At 32.1% G+C, this 24,746-nt stretch overlaps 1 protein-coding gene across 1 annotated transcript in view; it reads left to right on the forward strand.

Moving 5' to 3' along the window:
* The window catches only part of LOC114127095 (ephrin type-A receptor 3-like), a 51,041-nt gene extending 28,652 nt beyond the window's left edge, over nucleotides 1-22,389 (forward strand). Inside the window, exons 2-6 of the mRNA XM_027991231.2 lie at nucleotides 17,764-19,698; nucleotides 19,809-19,990; nucleotides 20,371-20,499; nucleotides 20,575-20,686; nucleotides 21,485-22,389. Coding sequence (XP_027847032.2) covers nucleotides 17,764-19,698; nucleotides 19,809-19,990; nucleotides 20,371-20,499; nucleotides 20,575-20,686; nucleotides 21,485-21,753 — 2,627 coding nt within the window. The 3' untranslated portion in view covers nucleotides 21,754-22,389. The remainder of the gene's footprint in view (nucleotides 1-17,763; nucleotides 19,699-19,808; nucleotides 19,991-20,370; nucleotides 20,500-20,574; nucleotides 20,687-21,484) is intronic.
* The last annotated feature ends 2,357 nt before the right edge of the window (nucleotides 22,390-24,746 follow it).

The raw sequence follows: 24,746 nt of genomic DNA on the forward strand, positions 1-24,746 counted from the left end.
CCCTTTTAAGAATGTTATGCATTTATTTATATGCAACAAATAATTCATAGGTACGTCTTAAAATTCATAAATTCAACTTATAAATACAATATTGTTAATATTGTTATAAAATTGTATTTATAATGTTATCATTTACTGTGTACCTACTAAAATATTGTATTTTTTCTCAAAAAAATGTAGCCCTTATTTCAGGTTTCTAGATCCGCGCCTGTAAGGCTGTTACATGTAGGTATATCACTATTTGTAATTTGAAACGAGAAATCATTTCACGATAAGAAGGATAATACGAGTATTACAATAATATTTGTGAAATATTTGTGCTGTGTTATTATAGTGAGTATAGTGCGACACGATTTAGTATTAGGTATAATGTTTGTTTTTAAGTTGTAGTTTACGAATATAATTAATTATTTGTTGAAAAAATATTACTATGGAGACACATATTTTCATAATTTTACAATATTTGCGATGTTTATAATAAAATGTCTACCTATTAACTTTCCGGGTCATAGTTTCGGAAAGAACTTGTAACACGTTTTTTTCCGATACACGCGAGGTCTAAAACGAATCTGAGGTTTTATATTTTTCGTGTATATAATAATTAAGAACATAAAATAACAATATGGAAAGTAGGTAATAATTACTTTCTATGTAATGAATTTTGTGTCATTAAGTTAATGATAAACACATGCGACGAATACAATCAAACGACTGCTAAACACATGGGCTATTATTCTTTTTGTGGTTTATTTAGTTTGAATGTCATTTGTTACATTGTTATAGGAATAATAAATATATAGGGCAGTCTTGTAAAATAAAACGACAAAAATCAGTTATTAAATTAGTTTCACATTTAAAAATGATAAACTGGTTATTTAAATTACACTAAACGAAAATTATAGTCTAGGAATCGTTTCGTGAGTTTAAACGTAATATAATGTTTTATTATGTAACGTTCAATACTACAGGTTAGATAAAAGAATATCCACATCTAATTGACATACCTAGGCTACTTAGGTAGAAAATTAAAAACCAAATGTTTGATGCATAATACTATAAATCTTCTCAACCGTTGCAGCTCAACTCTATAAGAGAATTATGCAATTTCTTGCTTGAGAAAATTCATTTATCGAGCTCTGTATTTTATTTTTATATCCTAATGAAAAAAGTGACTCTTTTTCCTGTGTCACGTTACTGCGTTTATTTTGCTATTACCCATCATTAGTTTTTTTTTTTTTGAAATCAATAAAAAGCATTTTTCTAATGGATTATACTTAGAATTTAAAATATAGATATAGGTATAAATTGTTGCTTTGAAAATCGAATAAATATCAAGCTATATATGGTATGTCTAAATATAATATTTCCGCATTTTTTAAAATTGTATAATTTTATTTCAATAATATTATTTGTATTAGATATTTGATATTAATAAATCATACATGATATGTTTGAAATATTAAACTTGAACTTTTTTGTTTGAATATTACTATTTATTTATTATCTATAGTTTTATATTAAATATCGCGTACATTAAATATCAACTCAATAGAAACACAATAATAATAATATGAAATATGAAATATGATAATCATTTATGTTTTCAATTATATAATATGGTTGATCAAAAATAAAGGATTGAGTATGACAGATACGAGCTGCAATATTATGTCAACTGCAGTCCATTGAAGTGACAATTATTATTGCTTAGTGATAATCGGTCGTAACCAGAAAATTGAAACTGGTTCAAATATATTATAGTATTTCGGTTATAATACGTGTAGAGTACCCATAGTATTCATCGGTTTTCGGGTTTTTAAATTGTTTCGAAACGATTCTGTTCTCGTTCACGTTTTTGTATACAAAATAATGTAGTGTTTATTTCAAAAAAATATTATCATCATTGCGGGACCAACAAGCTGTCCACGATCGACTGACACCATTTGGTCACCGCTAGTTGGTTATAAAAGTACCTACCTCTATGGCGTATGTGCCTAATAAAATATTATAATAAATACTCGATAGGCGTTTTCGACGATCGCTATGTAGCTAGGATCGGCGCTCGCCGCGGGCCCGCCGCAAAGCGGAAGAGGAATAAGCAATAATAGTAATAATATAATATAATGTATCGTATACGACGATTCCGACAATAGGTACGCCTAACATGAAAAAAAACTGAACGGATATATGAAATATACATAGTAAATATAGGTATAGGTATATAATATTATAATATGTTATATTTTATAATGCGTAAATTATTATCATTCCGTCGGCCGCCTACTCGACACTGGCAACGAGAACGGAGACTCGCGCTATACACACGCGGCGACGAACGCGTAGAAAATCACATAATATAAAGATAAATAAATACATATAGGTACTCGTAAGTATTATATTACTATAGATGTATATTGTATATTATATTTTATATATTATATACGTAAATGCGTATACATACAATGTACATCCAAAGACGGTCCGTCCGCGCGACAAACGAGGAATAAGAGGACGAGGAGGTTATAACTAATGGACTTTGCCTGTTGTGCGCCGTACATAATATATGTAATATATACCGGGTGTCTCGCTGCAACGCTCGACCTCGTCAGTAATTTTTTTTTTTTGTAATTAATAATTTTGAAGTATACGATTTTGGAAAGTTATCTTAGTTGCAATAATCGTCATAATTACTATACTGTTATAATACGCCTATAATATACCTATATGTTTTTGTTTACCTATAAACCGGTAACGAAAAAACGATGTTAAACGTTTGGTTTTTATATATGTTTCTCAAAAACTGCAGATATTACCGATTTACGGAACTGTATAGATATACACTGCAGTTGCTGTAAATATTCGAACAGTTTTGACTTTCACTACATGGGTTGCTGTATGAGTTTATAAGTACGGTTATAGATACTAATGGACTTCACTTTCTTTGGGGCTGGGAAAAGTTTATTTTGACAAAATCTCAGAAATATCAATGCTTTGGTATATATATTTTTACGCCATAGTGTCCAATCAGTTTTTATAAATACACAAATTCAAATATGGCGATAAACACCCTGTACGTGTGTATACACCGCATTTAATATTATTATTATTATTATTATTATATTATTATTATTATTATTATTACTTTACTTTAAACACGCTACACTGTAAGTACACGACCCTTTCGCGGTGGCAGCTACAACATTGGATATTACGCATTCTAATCGCGTAACGTTACGTCGTTGTCGTCGGCCGTCGTATCACGCACGGGGAAAGGGGAGAGGAAATCGCCATTGTTTCACCTGTGCTCCGGCGTGACGCCGTGATGAGATTCCTTAATGACTGCTGTAGCCGAGCGCGGTCGTCTGTCCGACGCTGCATAGTCGCTCGATCGTACATATATATTTATACCTATAGTATTATATATACCATATCATTATGTTCCTTTGTCGATCCGAAAACACTTTGTTGCACCTACGTCGTGTATAAGTATTAAGTAGATATATATATACCAATGTATAATAGGCATACCTATATATTATATATTATGTTGTGTCTAGCCCTATACGTGTACTACGCATTACATTATTATATTAATATACCTACTTATTCAGGAGTATACGTAAAACATACTATATATATGTATAAAATATTATACTATTTCTTTGATACTTGCGGAGCTTCGTATAGGATTCATCAGGAGTAATTCCGATGCGTAAACTGCATAGGTACATATTACATAGGTATATATTATATTATTTTAGATTACACTGTAAGCGATTTTCTTGTTACCTACCTACTCTCGTTTGCTGCAGAAGCAGAATCTCGTTACGTGTATCATATATTATCATCATACGCGTACGTACTTACAGCATTACTTATAATATTTACGTGCGTATTCAATTGATGTAGTCAATGAATTTCTTAAAACGCTGAAATAAATTAAGCCTTGCAAAACTAAAAACAATGTATAGAAACTATACGATTTTTAACTTCACAAAATATATTGAAAACAAACAGAAATTGTTCATTTTATTATTCTTTTAAATATAATATAGTATTGTAATGAATTTGAATATTGAAATAAAATGTTCTATAATATAAAATAGAAAACCACAATAAATGTTAATCAAATTGGAAATTCTGCAATTACTTACGTAGGTATTCCAAATAAATCATGTTCCAATAAATTTTAGTTTTAAAAAAAGTACTTAAGAATATTTTCAAAAATTGTTTATATAAGCACACATAAATAACATATAATATGTTTTATGCATATGTATAATTTATATCTTATAAGATAAAAAATATTGAAAAAACATCTAAATTGCAACCGCATAAATAGCTGCAAATAATAATATACTAATACTATATTATATTATTATATACATAAGTAAACAAGTTATTGTATATAAAATCAATGAAGTACTGAATACATAATAGATAGGCGGTAGTGACGGCTACATTGACATATTTTTTCTATACTATAATTATCTTTATTAATTAGGTATATCGTATATTATACTTAAATAATATACTATATAGTTTATAAACTATAAACGGTATATAAATAAATAATAGGTACATTAGTTTTATTTAAATTAAGTATAACGAACCCATGACAACAATTTTCGTTTACAGTGAATAGACTCAATAAGTATATAGGTATTGCAGTAAACATAAATATATAATATAATATATTGTATTGGTATTATTATACATTTGTGATCGTGAATAGTTTACATAAAATCGTATTCACTGAACTAAGAGCCACCAGATTTTAAGGTGTCAAAAATAAAAAAAATACAATTAAATATCATATTACAACAGGTTTATTGTCTCTCGAATATCTTCGTCGATTATACGTTTTTAAAAACGCAGGGGGTCAGGATAAACAGCGACAAATCAAAATTAAGAGCGAGCGTTGAAGTCTCCTGCTATTCAACCACATAATAAGTTATTTATTACAATATTATGTATGACAATTGTGTTATACAGGAATACTCTCAATAATTACGTGAATCTACAATGTACAAATTAAGATTTCATATTCTTATTCATCTTTTGGCTTTTACTACTACTTTTTGAGAGTTTTTGCCGCTATTACAACTTCATGGCATTTATTCTCCATCATGAACTATACATTTCCATTTGCTCACTTTTACCCTTTCCAAATCCTTCTTCACCACATCTAACCATCTTTTTCTTAGACGCCCTCAGATTTCATATTACAAATTAGAAAATATTACATGCAATGCACATAAAGTTTTTTTCTACAGCGTATTTACTAGTATAATTTATTTGTCGAACCATCATAAGCAAATTTTATTAAGAGTAATAATTATTTATGTTCATGAATCGTATGGCGGAAGTAGTCACCCAATACCCATTGATAGCTCTACCTAAGTAATTTTATATCTATTATGTGTCAACAATAGAAATACGAAATAGAAAAGAGTTATATTGATTAATATTATGTTTTATTATTTTCATAAAAATTACATTATACGTAAGCTTACATTTTATTGTTCTTGTGAATGGAAGAGATTATGAGGGCCAAAATCCGAGGATTCTTCGTGCGTTGAATGAGGTGACTTTAATAAAAGAAGATTATATAGTTATTAATACAGAATACATAATAAAAATTTTTATAATTTCTTAGGTATAAGTAAGTTTACGAAGATATAAATTATAATATTATATAATAATGTATACAAGATAACATGTTTATCGTCTTAGAGTTATTCGTAAACCACGCACATTTCTTTATCCTGTTGACGTGTAGGTAATTATTATAGAGATTAATGTAACTATTGGTACATTCGTTTATTAAATAAAAAAATACTAACGAGCGATGACTGACTACGAAAAACAATATTTCGTGGTTTATAAGAAGCTAATTTATAATGAAAATGAATATATCTGTATAACACTATCTAGGCGTATATGCAGCTGCAGTGTGCTGCATGTAATACAATATTATAATATATATAATGTAAATTATAATAATATTTCTACGTAGGTGGCTATGGTATGGTATACCTAGTATAAAATATAAATGATTAGAATAATATTAACTATATAGGCATATAATATAATGACCACCAGCCGGTCTCGCCGATGATGCCCGAAAAAACCGGTCACGTGTCGAAACGGAACGATTTCCAAACAACCGCCCACGGGCTTGCAGCTTGCCCCCGCGGTGGCGCGGTCAGTCGTAGCTGGTAACATCTTCACGGCGGATTATTCGCCGCCGGTGCGCGATCGGAGTTTTTGATGTTTATCAATCCGGCGAATTCGCGACCTGTCACGGTTACTCGTTGCGTCATCAGTGTACATCCTGTGCCGATTGCACAAACCTCCCTCCCCCAAAATACCACGCTACCACTGTCGAGTATAAAATAATAATATATATTGGTACACAATGGACGTGAGCTGCACAATTATGTGTATTATACGCGTATACTATTAGTATTGTACGGAGAGTAGGTATATAATATAATATAATATATTATTGTAGTTTTGCTTTCTAACCTCAAACGGTCATACCTATGCCAACGTATATGCGCGTATACACGCGACCGTAGTACGTCAAAGGTTTCCGCGTCCGCTTGTGTTGGATAATGACGATGATGAGTATATCTATACAGTATATTATATCTACCATAGGTATACATATTTTACGCATATCACGCACGTGGAGAATGATAATTGGTCGGGTACATAATATAATAATAGCCAATAGGTATAAGGTACACAGACCTGTTCGGAGATATTTTGTGTCCTGAAGATGCTGCAGAATCATGCAAGCGGACTATTTTTTATAGACATTTCATTTCTGTAGGATTTCAAATCTATACACACACTTTTTACAAAAACGTGCTGCCAACACTTGGTAACTCTTATAATCGATATACTCTTGTCCGTTACTTAAGGAGGCATTCTTTTATCGGATGAAGTATAAAAATTATAGAACTTGAAATTTATGCTCTAAATTTTGAAAAGATTTTTTATTACTAGGTAGTAGGTACCTCCTAATAGAATATAGATCATCATAATATTTTATTTTAATTTAATTGTTTTTAAAATTTATTTTGGTTTTATTTAACAGACTGCCCCAATATTTTAGTTGTTTAACATCAGCTTTGAGTGAATAAAATAATCGACACCTCCAGAATCTATGGTCGTACGTAGAGAATATTAAACATTTTAAATATTTTTACTTTGCGATAATAATATGTTAAGTCTTTTATTTTTCCAATTCATAATGCTCCGTAGTAATATACCCTGTTTATAATATTTTATAAAAAAATATGGTGTTATTTTGATTTATATACATATTTAATTTATATACCTTGTATGAGTGTTAAAATTTTAACGGGTCGATGAGGATTTTTGATTAGATATAACTTTAATCGTCTTATTAGAGCATTAGACCCATCTATTATTTGGTAATAATTGGGAGTGGTAGTCAATGTTCAACCAGTAACCTACCCTTCCCCTCTGAACGGGCCTTATAAGTATCACATACAGATTACAGGTTAATATTATATTATTGTTTATTGCTATACGAGTTTAGATGTATAATCGTATCGTACCTATAGTATCGGCATTGCAGTATTGTAAAGGACGATTTTGTTATTTTCTACGTCGGTCCATCGACACGGTTTCGGTTATTACTTATCTCCCCCCCCCCTTTAATAGAATATTATTATTCAACCGATTATACCACGAAGTGCCGTAATCTCCTCGTCGATATTTCAATTTTTATTGCATTTCTTACTTTTATTATTATTAGTATTGCGTCAATGTATAGACACTTGTTTATCGTTGAGCCTGGCAAATTCATTGGTACTTTTTATATCATGCACGATATTTATTTTTATATTGATATTTTATTTAATTCTATAATAATTTAATTTTAATATAAGTAGCATTTATTTTAATTTAGTTTTTTTTTCAAAAGTTTCGTTATATGAATACATATTACGAATGTTACGCATTATACTATTACTTTTACTTTAATTAGCTTAGTTTATGATATGTTTAGACTACTTATTACATAATATAGGTATACACTAGTTATAATATTTATTTTTAACCGGTTATAAAATAACGTATTCATTCATTTCTAAAATATTGAAATTTTGAATCGTAGTATATAATGACATAGAAGATTAAATATTTATTTATTATTACATGATTAGTTATATGTTATAAAACAGTCAGGTATAACCAAGGAAGTATACAAATGAATGTATAATATGATAGTATATGTTATATTGTTACCTGATGGTTTTTACTTGTTGGCAATATTAATGGTAAAATTATTATTGATTACCCTTGTGCGTGACTATACTGATAATTGGGTAATGGTATTATAAAGGAGTTTCAACAATTTCTGCGGTTTTAATTTAGTGTTTCAATCATTAGTTGGGGCTTTCCTATTATCGTTGTAAGTCACGTTCGGGAAAAAAATTGTTGGCTTGATAATTTGCCGAATCTAACGTAAACTATACTTATACTTTGTATACCTACGTCATGCATGTATATTGTATATGTATGTAATAGCCGATGTGTACATATGGTATATACAGTTTATGCAAATATATATTATTATATCCAATTTTAGCATATAGCTACACAAAAGCAAAATCGAAAAAAAATTTTTTTTCTATGATTGACCAATTTGCAGCTTCTCCGTAATCGTGTTTTCCGTAGTTTAAAGGTGCAGTTGCAAGTCATAACACATAACAAGTCGACGTAATCGATGATGGTAGATTTATCATAATTGCTGTATATAACACAGGAAAAATCATATAGTAAATTCCTTACTTATTATTCTTATAAGTTATAACTACACATTATATTATATTATTACCAAAGATGAACAACTAACCGAGCGTACGTACTCGGCAGTCTGCTCAGTATCTTTGTGTATATTATATACCGTTACAACGATTCATCAGACATCACAATGTAAATAAAATATATTTTATTCAATTTTATTAAATCATAATTATAATAGGCCGGAAGAAATTTGTTTATCCGCTGCAAGCCCAGCCATAATATATAATATTATAATACGGTTGGTAAATCACGTCCTGATCAATGCGCGCACCTATCTTTGTTTTGGTCTTCGTTAATTATCATTCAAATAATAAGTCTGATAGGTAGGTTTAATATTAAAATATCGTTTGCTGGTTATATATAGTCATCGTACCGTATAGGTGTATAATATATTACAGTGTGTGTTTGCGTTATTATTTATATTCATGTGGATGTGATGCATTGTTCATTGATTGGAAACATAAATTATTATGACACGGTGACGGAGTACGGGGACCCATTATCCATTACTCGATAATACGGTAACGACTAACAATGCTTACATCACACCTGATAGCAGTATATTATGGAAGCGCGTGAAACCAAATATTAATCAATCGATCTATTGTCGGGTAGACAATATAATGTGATGCAGGTATACAACGTATATGATTGTTATATGCGTACAATATACATAATATGCATCTGTATACCTTCTGTGCATAAATAATTCTTACGTTGTACGCGTACGTATACATACATCGGTTTATTGTTATAATATTATTGTATCGTACGCGCACGCCATAGAATCGGACGACAATCACGCGTGTATCGATGCCATGCATATAGCCGAGACAACAACCTGACGGCTGACGCTAATCTAATAAATCGCGGTGTTGCGCATGATCTACCGTAGCTCCTGCAGGTACACGGGATTTTATAATTTAAATTTTTTTTTTTCGTACGTACCTCTACGGCAATAACGGATCTTCGCGTATTGCACGCAGTCGTCCGTTATGTTTCGAGTTTACGCAACGTCTCGCCGTTATTACGAACGCTAATGTGCGAGTTTACACCGACAATTAATTCTATGCAGTCATTCTCTTCTGCCGCTGATTATATATTTCCGGTAGTCATCATCAAAACACATACAATATATAATATTATATTATTTCGGAGTTGAGACTTTCGCCGTATGACGACGGCGCGTACGGTTTAGCAGTTGTGTGTGGGCATCGTTACTGAAATCGCCGTGTTAATATTGTTATAATGTCTGTGTAACTATATATAATTATACTCGAATTTAATTTCTAACAGAGTAATATCGCTTTTCGACATCCAACACTCGGTTACCCACCCGTGTTTCACAATAATACGTTTCAGACGAAGCGCATAAATGCCTAGTAGCACTGTAGAGTGTACATAGAATCGATTTATTTTAAACAGTCGTGAGTGATATTGTGTGATAGCAGCTGTAGCAGATGTATTAAACGAACAACATCATTAGCCTGGAATTAAAATTCAAGGTTTTTTGGGCATTGCGGCGCATATTATATGGTATAACCAGAGTGGATGCGTTCCTAGAATGTTTGGTAATAAAACGTACTTATTTACTCAGAAAAGTAAAACTTGTTCAAGGCGTAAACATCATAATTCATATAATATTATTATGTCGATGGTTTCGGTGCGTTACATATAATAATATACGATATAGTATCGTAAATTGTAATAACGACGATAATATTATACGATATACGCTTCTGCAGCTGCAGCCGGTCGCGTGTAAGCCGACGATTTCTGCACGTTTTGCTCGGAAAACGAATTCTGGCAATTAGAAAACAATAACAAGACTCGCACGCGTACCTATCTGCGAGTTTAATTTCTCCGAAAATAATAATAATTGAATTACATTTACAAATTTTTGCGCGGACGAAGAGAAGAAGAAAAAAAGTGCCGCGCGTGAGAATCGAGACGAAAATAAAAAGATTTTCTCCGCACATTTACCCGTTTCCCCCACACACACGCACGCGTGCACACGTATATAGACGTGATATTATTATGTTAGTTGACAAACCAGAGACCTTTCTCCTGCCAACAGTCGCCGGTCATCACGACGACGACGACGACGACTACTACGATGGTCGTTCACCTGTGCGCCGCCGCCGCCGCCGCTGCTGCCGATATAATAATAATAATACGCACTTCGTCGAGCGGCGGCGGCTGTATCACTAAATCGATTAACCGGCTATTTCACCGAACCGCGTGTCGTAATCCTCAGCCGGGACGGGGCCGTTTCGATATATACCGCACCGTAGTGGGTATTATAATATTATTATTATTATTATTAATATATAATAATATTATGGATACGCGCGACGGCGGCGAGGACGACTACCTCTCTACCTACTGCCACATTATTCATACGCCGGTTGCAGTATAGGTACAGGTGTAGCTGATATAATACGCGTCGTTATGCGTGCGCGTACCGAGCGGCGAACGAGAGAGAGAGTGATGTGGCGTGTTTTCGGACGCGGCCGCGCAGGAGTTTTGCCCAGAGCGGTTTTTTTTCTTCTTCGTATCGCCCATATACAGGATGCAACAAATCACGCGAGTGTTATTATATTATATTATATCGGAGTCTTAAAGAGCTTTGTTGAAAATATCACATCATGCAGACCTTTAAATCCGACTGAGATAATGTTATCACCGTCGGTGTATTATACACACCCCCCCCCTAGTCGTATCGTTCCCCGATTCCCCGCGTAGCGCCCACGTAGGGTACCGAGTAGTGCAATTATTGCTGCACTGGTTTCATGTGGGTCCCGGGGGCTCGTCACTCTGGAGCAAACACTGCTATAAACGCATAACTATACTATAGTCTGGATCTTTAGATCGTTGAATGAAACGCAAAGTGTTGACAGTGTCAATATGTATACAAATATAATAACTAATAATATAACTATATATATATAAGTGCGCAAGTTTGGCCAGGGCTCAACGACCCTTAAAATCTGTGTTATTAACAACTACTGACTGACTTTTGTGCCCGTGTATTTAGTCATACAAATTCATTACAAACTATCATTTAGTTGTCCTTTTTAGACTGTAGTAAAATAATAAAATATAATGTTGGCCATGGATTTGCGATATTTTTAAATTTAAGGAAAACGTGAGAAATTGTGAAGCGTTTTGCGTTAGAGATTAGAACATTAAAACTTAAAAATTATTTGAATCAGGTGAACATGAACATAATTGACCAAAATGAATTTGGGGGCCCTATAATATTATAACTGCGTTGGCTCACGGGAAACCCGTGGGCGCCACCGGGCCTAGGTTAGGTTAAATGTTTATATTACGATCGTCGTGTAAAAAGGAAGTGGTGAAAACAAGGGTCATTTCTGCGTTTCAACTTTCAAATTGGCACCCTGATATGTTACATAGGAGAGAATTTAGAATAAACTTGAATATCTGTTGAACGTTTCATTCGGTATAGGTATTCGTTTCGTTACACCCTGTACCTATATTATGTTTCTTTCCTACGACTCGTTTAAAAACAAACACGTGCGGCAAACTCGAACGTGAAACGAATTTATTCCGTTTTGTTTTATTGGTGTTATTTTTTTTCGAGGTTTCTTCTTTGGTAGAAAATCCTACCTATAAAACTTTTTTTATCGGACGAATGTTTTATTAATAACTGTTGTATACTCATAATTGGGAGGTATACTATACATTAAACGTGTATTACGATATAAACTTGTATTATACTAGTTGACTATGATGCTTAAACGCGCGTACTTTAAAATTAGCGGCAGTCATAATTATTATGGCTGTATTCATTATTTATAAACAATCGGTGGTGTCGGTGTAAATATTTTATGTTCAACGGTATAGTGTAAAGAATATTTGTATTTTGTGCCGTTGTATATAATATATAGAAATGTTATTATTATTATCACCATTGTAAAATGTTTGTTTGTTTTCTGTGCGTTTTAACAGTTATACGTCTTAACCACCCATGTTACATTGTTTATATTATATACTATTTGCATATTATGAGTTGTTTGGTATAAACTAAAGACCGTGTTTATAAGTGTTACTTCTACTCATTTTTAAACATTTATAGAACCTACATATTCGAAAAATAAAAACAAAACACTGAAAAAAAATTTTTTTGGCTTAAAATACGTATTGTTATAAAAATATTTATGATTAACTTTTGTCCCGTCGTAAGCGAAGCTTATAGATATTTTAATAATTTTTAAATATTATCATAATATCATATAACTATATTATGTAAGCAAATGATGATTTAATTGATACAATAGAAGAAAAAAAAACAAAAATGTTCAACATGTTAATTTTTGACAAATTGCAGATCGTGCTCGTCAGTGTTCTAGAATAAGATGTAGGCATTAGGTACATATACTTATTTTTTATTTGACATTATAATACCATTCTATATTTTCTATCTAGTAGGTACCGACCATAATTATTTGATCCGCTCACAGATATAAATAAATAATACAGACGAGAACGGTGATAGTTGGTGCATATATTATTATTATTATTATATAGTTAGATCGTTTAATTTATGTAAACTACCATGGTTGAACTGAAACGGCGATTGTATTGAACAACGTATATAGCAGTATATACTTAATGGTAAATAATTGGCAATGGAATGTGTTTATTATTATATAGTTACCATTTTACAAATATAATATTGCCTACATTATACCTTTTACATATAATAATTTCTAGAACGTGCCATCAATTACTGTCTTGCGTGTATACGTATACCCTAGATTTAAGAAAAGCAAAAATGAGAGCAAAATTGGATCACTAATCTCGTGATTGAGAAATGTCAATAGAATTATGTATCGAGTCGTCAACGTCCACAATAGTTGGTTGGTTTTTCGATCGATCGAATTAAATTATTCGTAAAACAAGGTCGGCGTGGCTCCATGACAGACTACGTGTATACTTAGCACAACAGTCGTATCGCTCGGACAAATTGATTGTTAACGGAGGCTATACAATACAGTGACGGTGGAACTCAAATTCACCAGGCAAATTATTATTCAATGGCGATTACTATCGTAAGAACCGATAAGAGAAAATGAATTGCAAAATCGTCGAAAAATGACAGTCGCGTGTGACAACTAAAAAGTGTGTTGTATACTTGTATGTACTATGTATAGTAAATATACCATTTGTAAATGGTATATTTTTATCACACTAAACAAAAAGATTGGAATTTAAACGATGTATATTCTATAAAATGAACATTAAATGACGAAGACATTAAAAATATATAAACTGTGAATTATGATTCGTTAGAAATTAGTAGGAAATACGAAATGTTTAAGAATTATTATTTTATTATACTGCTACTTATAGTGTCTATATAGACATATAGTACTTATTCTACCTATAAATAAAATCGTTATTATGTTTTAATCCTGATTTAAGGGATACAGATACCTATTTTGTTTTGTAATTTTCTGACACTTTTTAGTGACAACTTCGATCAATAAGTTTCTCTATCTACAGTTTATAAATTTAAATAGTAATATAAATTTTTGTAATAATGTATATGATTTTCGATATAGTCTGAAAATAAAAATGTAAGCAACCTTTAAAATTAAATCACGAACATTTTAGAATTAATCGAAATCTGCTTGACATTTTTTTTATATGAAAGTGATAATTACTTTTAGTGACATTAAAATTTAAAATAACAACATTTTGACCTTCACCGAGTTGAGCGAAGCGAGACGAGTGCCCAATGCCCAGTTCTGAACCTGTTCGTATTCAGTTTTATATATTATAATCAACGCGGCACGAGTAACAAAATGATGTGCTGATTTTTTTGTTAGAACTTATTATAGTCTAATGAGATTTATTTACATTAATGTTATTGGCAGTCACGACTAGACTTCTTTTTTTAACATCAAATATATGTTTTTATGTAAATTAATTTATTAATTATTTATTATTTATATATGGCTATTGGCTGTATTAAAATACTATATATTTTTCGATACGGTGTATTCAAGGACATTAATCTAGAGCGTTTCAAATCGATCAATCTATACCTACCAAAATGTCATATTAAAAAATAATTTAAGCAAAGTAAACAGACAATGTTGAAAGTATAAACTAATTTATATTTGGTCATACACTTCAAAATCAATTAAATGCTAATTTTGAATTTAGTTTAGTAAATAACTTGATTACAATGACGTGTTATTCCACTTAAAATTAAATGATATTACGAATTGAAAAATTGAAAAAAGGTTATTTTATATATTAACATACTTTTATATAGTATAGTATTTAAAAAAACAACAACGTAAAAAATAGATTTTTGGAAATTTTATGAACATTATTTAAAAAAAAAATAGTTTTTCAGTTTTAATAAATCTTTTCTTACATGAAATGTTATTCGACAGTCGACACACTTCTACGATTAAGTTAAATGTATATCATTTATGTACATTGTACAGTAATACAACTTAAATTAGTCTTACAGTTCTTATAAAAATAATGATTTATATATTATGTATTATTTATGTATATAATCTTATTGCATAACAGAGTGTAGATAAAAAGTAATATAGAGCTATTGACTGTCGTCCTTTTTTTCCTTGCTCAATTATTATATGTGTATAATAAATATTTATTTATTGTATATTTTGTATGTTCATTAATAATATTGTGCTTGACGTCTTTATTATATAGGTAGTTACTAGTTATTATGATAGCATTCATTAATTTATTACTACCAAAAACAAACTTTCTAAGTATTCCATTTCTGTTTTAAATTGTTATAGCTTCCTATAGATCCCTTTTCGGAGTTGATATTTACACAACTATAATGTTTACTTTCAAATTGTACCAAAAAAAGATACAAATCATTGTTGCACAATTTTTGAATATATTTTAATGTATTGTATAAAACTTAATATGTGTTTTAAAGTGATAGTATACATGATGAACAATTTACAACTTTGTGTAACGTTTATTTCGCATGTCATTCTTTATAAATAAAGGTACCTCCGTACCGTCTATAGTATAAATGTGCGAATCATTAAATGCGTGTCTATCTTGCCTGATTTTTATGGAAAGAAAAAAAGTGAAGAAATGAAGTTAGACCTATTGTTACTCGTGTGCACCCAACTCGTGAACTATTATCGATATCCGGTAATCTGTCGATTGTATAAAAAAAAACAAATACAATTTGAAATTATGCAATCGGACTTGAATGCATTAAAACGTGCAATAACAACAATTGTGTGAAACCATTGACATCTAAATCCAGACGACAATTGCTTTTTGTCGCAATATTTATCCAATTCCAATAATGTATATAGGTAGTTGGTAGTTTAATACTATACATGTAACGCAACGCACATCATGAAACTGATTGTATAAGCGATCTATAGATGGTAGTTGTCATTTGGTGTACTCACAACTCACAGGACAGGCAATTAAAAAAAAAAAAATGACAAGATGGAAGTCGTTAAAATTGAAATGTACTCACACATGCTAGGTCGTTAAAATATTCGATTCTTGACAGCATTTGGAATCTTTGTGGCTTTACTCTGTTTTAAGTATATATATTTATATACATTATACGTATAAAGTTTCCTTGTCATAAAATTCCGGTTTTTTTGTTGTTTTTTTTTATGTTCATGTATTCGCTATATTTTGACCTGAAAAGAAGATTACAACCAGTCATACATTTTTTTTTTTTAAAGAATCGATAGGTGTAAAGTTTTGTATACTTTCTATATCCGTATATATAATAATAGTTTATTAATAATAATAATAATAATAAAAACAGATCGCGGGAGAAAGTGTTATATGAGGCATAAACCGGTCGCACCCAGTCTCGATTTATGCCGGGCGTCACAGACCTGTTATCATCACAGATGACCAACTAATACGGTTTTATTTGACCATTTAAGCATTCACCTTATGAACATTAAAATTGTTCAAATAGTTTAAGTTCCTCGGTTAATTGCTTTTTAACACGATTACCTGTTACTTGCTAGGAGTGACGCCTAAGGAAGCACGTATAGATGATGAGACATTTGAATAGGACTCATCGTGACCAGGTTTAATGGCTCCCGCGTATGTGTATTTTATAATTATTTCTATGGACCAAACGATTAAAAATAAAAGTATAAATTTTATTGATGATTGATTAAAACGATGACATCAAAAACGACCAAAACTATAAAATGTTGTTTAGGGCCATACTAAACACAGTGCTCCAGCCGCGAGCTGTTTGCTTGCATACCACTATCTATTGTAGCTACCGTAATATAATCTATAACTAATTTAACGATTTACAATTTATTAAAACTTTTTTCTCACGCTTACGCGCGTTTATTTAATTATTTTCAAGTTATTTTTGCCAAACACACTATTATAAAATACATAAGTTGAAGTATGTACCTACATATAAAACTAGAGAAACGTCTATTTTAATGTGTACATTAATATTATAGCAGTTAACGAGTAATTCATTTAAAATGATTCAGACATTTTATTTGGAACGGTTTTTCAATTTAAACAGCTATTTGGTTTTAAAATATGTTTTAATGTATTTTAGAGTATTAAAACACTTAATATTTCCGATTTTTCAACAAAACTGTATTTTTCATTAATTTCGGTATTTGAATTAACAAGGTTAGGTTAGGTTAGTAAGAGACACTATTTATAATTTATTATGTTATGTTTATCGGTAGGTCATTTTAGTTCTATTATGATTTATGATGAATATCGTAACTAATCGATAATATATAAACGATTGCGATAGAATGATATAGACTAATACAATAATAAATAATAATTATAGATTATGATTTAATATTTTATATTAGCGAGTACAAAACTGATTTCTCAAATATTTGTTCGGTTTTTTAGATGATTTGATGGTGGTGATTCCTACCAGCATGCCGGCTGACGATGGGCGATCCACAACCGACTATCGACGGCAGCGTAACGTAACCACTAGACCGGTGGTCGGCGCTCTCAGGAGGACGCCAATGCCACCACTTAACCGAGGAGGATCCGGACCGATTTCGCTGGACCCGCTATCGGACGTCGATGAGACGTCGATGCCCCGGGTAAAGAAGAAGATTAAACACAAACGAACGTGGGATGAACCCGAGGCCCAAGGATCGGAAGTGCGAAACGCCACGTCCAAGAGACCAGACCGGATCAAAACCCGTAGGCGGTTGTTGGTACCATCGTCGAGCACGGCTAGGGCACTCCGGACAGCGGCCATTTCGTCCTTGCAAGAAGACCCGTACTATGATTTTGGAAAGAAGATCAGACACTCGTCGCAGCCGCCGTCCCCACAATCCACAGTAGATGGGCTTGACGCGTCGTCAGACTCAGAAACTAGGACGTCGCTCAGGTTGCCGGTGGTCGTTCAGCAAGTGCAGGATGCCACTCCCCGAACTAGAGCACTACCACCACCGCATAACCGCAACCACAGTACTGTGGCAACGACCAGGCGACCTGTAGAGAACTCAGCTGCGCCGGCGGTGGAGTGCCTGTATCCTAGGTTCACCAGGCGGAATAACAAATCGCGAACTCGAAGGGATGTACGGTGCTTGCCTGAATCGGACAGCAGAACCACGAGGATATTATCAACCGTCGTCACGTCCGTATCAGTCAAGGGGAGCTCGCAGAAGAAAAACGACTCTTCCGCTGAGCTCGGTCAACATTCCATTGAAAATCACCGCCTAAACGCCAACAGTGACGGTGACGCAACCGGTGCGTACAATCCCGGGCCGCTTACGTCTACGGTAAGTTCGGAACCCGCGATCGCGGTGTCGGCGTATCCGAAATACCTCCGGAACCGGTACCGAAACATATCGCTGCCTGAATACTTGGAGATCACTAAAGTCAACCAAAGACGATTGAACGGCACAACTTTGGCCGGAATCGCGTCCATAGTGTCGACCACTGCTTCCACTATTACCGCCTCAACAACGTCCACCTCCACAGTTACGACGGCTTCTGGTTCGTCGTCTCCAGATCGTCCGGTCGTTGGCACCACCGAAACGTTGGACGCATCTAATATCAACGATCGGTCTTCCACTGAAACTCCTCAGCCACCGCCCACCGACTTGCAAGATTTCATTTATTTGAATAACGGCACGTCGGAAGCGCCTGTCGACGATATCGCTACTGACGTCGCTGCCCCGATCGTCTCCACCACCACCACAGTGGACACAGCCGTCGAAGCCCGCCAAAGAAGGCCGCTGCTACAGCGCAACAACATCACCAGACTGTCAGCCGAACATGATGTTGGCGTGGTGTATCCAGACGGATTGGCCACTTCCGTATACTTTTTAACGTTTTTAGCTATCGTGCCGTTGGTATTGGTGATTGTTTTCGCATTCAAGCTGGCTATGCGACGAAAAAAAAAGAAAGTGTTCGACAGTTCGGAATATTCATCGGAGTATAATCGCAGCCCGCTGGACTTCAACACGATCACATCGTCTCCGATCACCACAAAACTTCCCAGGGTGCCACAACACATTGTTTGGGATGCTGAGAAGACGCCCGCCGTCCCAGTACCTATGAGCAACAGCCGTTGGGAGTTCCCACGAGAAAAGCTGCGGCTTCAGACCATACTGGGCCAAGGCAATTTCGGTCAAGTGTGGAAGGCTGAGGCGGACGATATTAGTGGACACGAGGGTCTTACTAGGCTCGTCGCCGTGAAAATGGTCAAAGAGGACGCTGCGTCTCGGGAGAGAGAAGATCTGATCAGAGAGCTGAGTATTATGCAACATCTCGGATCGCATCCGAACGTCGTCACGTTGCTGGGATGCTGTACAGAGAAAGGTATATATACATAGAATATAATCTTATGAATACATATTTTTTTTTTTACTGCATGTTATTCCAAGTGAAAATCATGATATTATACCGTTATCGTTTCGTGTTTGTTGCAGAACCGTATTTACTGATCATGGAATACGTCATGTACGGCAAACTATTGGCGTTCCTCAGAGATCGACGGACACGATCGCATTATTTTAATTTTAGCGACTCGACTGCTTCGCTCACGTCTAGAGATTTAACCATGTTTGCCTATTGCGTAGCACGAGGAATGGATTTTCTGGTCTCGAAAAAAGTACGAAATGTGTTATTTTACGCTTTTATAAAATTAAAAATTTACACCTATTAAATCAAAGCACCTTATTAATTAGTGTATACCCTGATACATTTTTATTTGTTATAATAAGATGCATAATGTATAATTTACAATTGCTTTTAAAAAAATACCATGGCATAATTAATTGTTAAAGATGAACTTAAACGATTAAAAATATTCGAAAGTAATTCCAGTAACAAATTATTATTTGAAGCAAATTAATCATCTCACCTCTTAAATATACTTAATAAAATGAACGTACATTTTATTGAATAAAATGAATTTTGTTGCAAACCTCTGACTCTAAAATGCTTACTTATATTAAATAAAATTATTAATTGATGATATTGTTATAATAGATAGTGCACAGGGACCTAGCTGCAAGAAACGTATTGGTTGACCATAATAAATTATGCAAAATAGCCGATTTCGGTATGTCTCGTAATGTCCGCGACACTAACCAGATTTACGAGCAAAGGCATACAAAGGTAAGACCCCAAAATCTACTTGGAATAATGTAATTATTAAAACCGTTACTTATATATTTATATTTTAATTTTCAGGGTGCTTTGCCTATCCGTTGGATGGCTCCGGAGTCGTTGCATTATAGTATATTCACATACAAGACTGACGTGTGGAGCTTTGGTGTATTAATGTGGGAGATTGTCACTCTAGGTGAGCAAAGTCACTTTATAAGCTTAATTGACGAAGTTTTTTTTAAAATTAATTCGTGAAAATGATTTCCAAAAATTTAAAATAAGTTATAGGTAATAAGAATTATTACTGGCAGTATGGCACTACCTGCAAAATGAAATGTGTGATTGTGTAAATGTCTATGCTTATTTTTTTATTATTAAAAATAAACATTTCTGATACAATTTGATTAAATGTTAAAATGTGTAAAATATTACATTGATTTTGTATAATGACTTTGGGTAAGACAATTTCATAAATCAATTATATAACACTAATACTTGTAAAAAATCATTTTCTAAAATTAATTTTGAGGATCTAATAAAAATTGATACGATAAATAGGTTTTTGAGAAGATTATTTTTATAAAAAGCTTCACCAACTTACCCTCAAAAATTGATATAAAATATGTTTGTAACTACCTATATTTTCTAATTAATTTGGTGTGTTGAGTTAAATTCATACGTATGAACAAAACACTTGACTTTCTTCTTCTGGGTTTTGCAAAAATACCCAATATAAAAATAATATTTAAGTTTGCTCATATAGTCATAAATTCTGTTTTTGCATTTTTTCGAAAAATGTTAATTTTGTCTCGTTTTGTGTTTGTCACACCACCATCGTTTTTATGATGTGTTTGTGTTGTAAAACTATAATTGTTATCATATTTTAAATGTAGTATGCTTATGTGTATATTATCATATCTTCAATTTGTATTCGTGTAACGTAGTATTATAGATAATACTAAATATATTTTCACATATATCTTACACGTTTTAGGTTCAACCCCTTACTGCACGATGGGTGCACGCGAAGTAATGAGACGCGTGCGCGAAGGCTATAGACTTGACAAACCGGCGCATTGTCGATCCGAATTATTCAGGGTGATCACCAAGTGTTGGGCAGCCGATCCGTCCAAGCGACCCACGTTTGCCGAGCTGAAACAAGAGCTAGGTGCGCTCCTCGAAAACCCAGAATTCGAGGGCAGCTACGTGGATCTAGAGAGCCTCGTCGATGAATCTGACAGCAATGCCAAGGACAGACAATAATATTATATGTACCTATAGTGCCTATAGTATTGCTTACGCATATTAATATGCAGGCTGAAGTGATCTCCCAAGCTGGAACATGTTTATCAATTTCTTCGCAAAAGAATCACAAAAAAATTATATTATTTTTTTATTTGTTGTATGTTTTAACAGTTTTTTTAGATTCCTTTTGATTTATATGGCATTTAAGTAGTTTTATACTTAGAACAGAAATATTATAGATACACATGATTATTTAATCAGTTTGATTATGATTATTGTTTTCATTTAATCGTAACTGCAAAGTGCAAATATCACGATTGAATTCATACGAATATGTATGTTGCTTAAATCCATAATGTTATTTAAATATGATACATACATATAATATAGATATATATATATACTATTATTATATTATATATACATTTTTTTTTTACCTAAAAGTAGCAAAGTGTAAAAGAACTGATTTAATGTATTTGATGCAATATAAATCAATATGATTGTAACTTAATAAACATATATATACTACATATTATTTATATTAGTAGATTTTAGGTTTATTTGTTTACTTTATGTCAGTTGTAAATGTATAGTAAAATTAAAATGTAACATTATTTTTTGTTTAATGATAAATATAACTATCTATGATGTGTATTTAATTGTTTCACTTTTTATCTGCTTCGTTTAATTATCAAGTTGTTCAAATTAATACTGTAATAATAAACACAATTTCATTATTGCAGTACGCAATTTTGATTAATAGTCAGAATTAAACATTTAAAAAAAAAATTACATTTCAGATTATAACCGGAACGAAGATTATAAAGATTATATACTTTATATACATTTTGCAACATGTCTGCAACTTGCAGTTGTCACTGTTTGGATGACTGTTATGATTACACATTTATTTGAGTTCTTTAATTTTGGCCAATGTTAGCCCTACCTAAGCCGGCAGGGGTGGGGTCCACAATAACTGCACCCTTCACATATCCCTATGAGTGGAACGGACTCTATTTTGGTAGATTAAGCAAATTAAACTTGATTATTTTAAATTGAAATATTGTGACCTATTCTCATTTTTAACGAGTTAAAGCTAGTATACAAGTTGGTAGCATCAGTACTTGTCCCAGACCTTAAAACCGTGTGTAGTACGACACACTTATTAGGTATATAGTACAAAAAGTGAGTGAGTAATATGGAATTTAAACGTTTGCTTTAAACAATATTTTGTGTTTTATTAGTTTATTACTTATACATGTTAGATTTTACTGATTTAAAATAACAAAAAGCCGGTTAAGTGGGTACCATTCTGCTGTATAGTAGGTCACTATAATTGATGTATTAAATTTGAATCCAATGATAGGTATAAATGTATAATGATATCATTATATACAAAAAAAGGTGCTGAACGGAGATGATTTGTCAGCCTAAGATATGATTTTCAGTGGTTAATGAAAAAGGTGGCATATGTTTTAATAGCCTAAATACACCAAAATTTAAGTTATTTTATAATAATGATTGTAAGCCAAACTTATGAAAAATCATTTATTAAATTTTCAACTCTTAGCTGCTTATACAAAAAAATGTATGAATTATTCCTACAAAATGATTTGCAAATATTCATGATTTTGACGAATTTTCGTCAATATTTGAACTTCAAACGCTAATAAAAAAATTGTGCTTATGTATTCTCATAATTTTTGAATCACTATAAGTATACTTTATGAGAAACTTTGTATTACATTTTCAAGTATTTTGACTAAGCCAAAAAATTGTTTTGATATTTATAAAAAAAACCTCGAAATAAACTAAACTAAAACAAACATTTAAAATGCTTAAAAATAGCATCAAAATAAGCGAAATATTTTAAAAATTAAATCATGTAAAGAAAATGACAATCTAAATAACTGCGGAAATTTTCAAGTATGTACAACTTATACTTTTTTAATAATAACAAATATTTAATTTCGTTTGAAGATAAGCCGTTATCGTTACATGATTTCGTAAGCATTGAAAATTCAAACATTCATACAATTTTTCCTATAATTCGAGTTTTCTCTATAGCCATTTGAAGGAAAACATATGAAAAACTTAGTGCTGAACTTTTTAACCTTTACACCTTTTACACTGTTACACTACAATTGTTATGATTTTTTAACAAAAATATTACTTGCAAATTTTCGAGATTTTGACATACTTCGTAAAAATTTGATCTATAAACTCTTATAAAAAAAAAATTGTGAATTGTGACGATTTTTGATTTTTTTTTTTTTAACTGCAATAAGAAAAACTCATAAGGAACCTTGTATTAAATTTTCAGATTTTTTTGGACACCCAAAATGTTTACATCGACACTTAAAAAAACAATTCTCAAAGAAATCAAAAATTTCAGTTCAATATATTTTTAAAATTTAACTGTATATAGATAACACAGTGGCGCAACCAGGGGATGGACTCCAGGTCCGGACCCTCCCCTTGGCTCGTACTATTAATTATTATATTATAAATTAATAAATAAAACGCCATTTTGGTTTTTCTTTGAGAAATGTCTATATTAGCATTTAGCATTTATTTAATATTTAAAATAATAATACTAATTAAAAAATATATTGTTAATATAAATATGTATTTTTTATAAAAATTAAGATGGTTTATTTTGTTGGACCCCTCCCATGAAAAATTCCTGGTTGTGCCACTGAGATAACACTAATATAAACATTTGGTGAAACTTTCAAGTATTTACTCCAGTGATTAGTTTTTGAGTTAGAACCATATTAAAAAAATCGATTAGGTTGAAAATTGGTTATGCGTAAAAATTCCCGTTTTTCCGTCACTTTTTTTTGTTTTTCCCAATTTTAGAAACATAAGTTAACATGTACACATAACTAACTGGTTAGTTTTATGATGGTACAATATAATGGTTAAAACAAAATCTAGTAAGACTTTATGGTTACATTTGAGTCCTATGAAAATAAAGCAGTATAACATAGATTTATAGTTGTGAAATT

The sequence above is a fragment of the Aphis gossypii genome, chromosome 1 (genome assembly GCF_020184175.1).
Source record: "Aphis gossypii isolate Hap1 chromosome 1, ASM2018417v2, whole genome shotgun sequence".
NCBI lineage: Eukaryota > Metazoa > Arthropoda > Insecta > Hemiptera > Aphididae > Aphis > Aphis gossypii.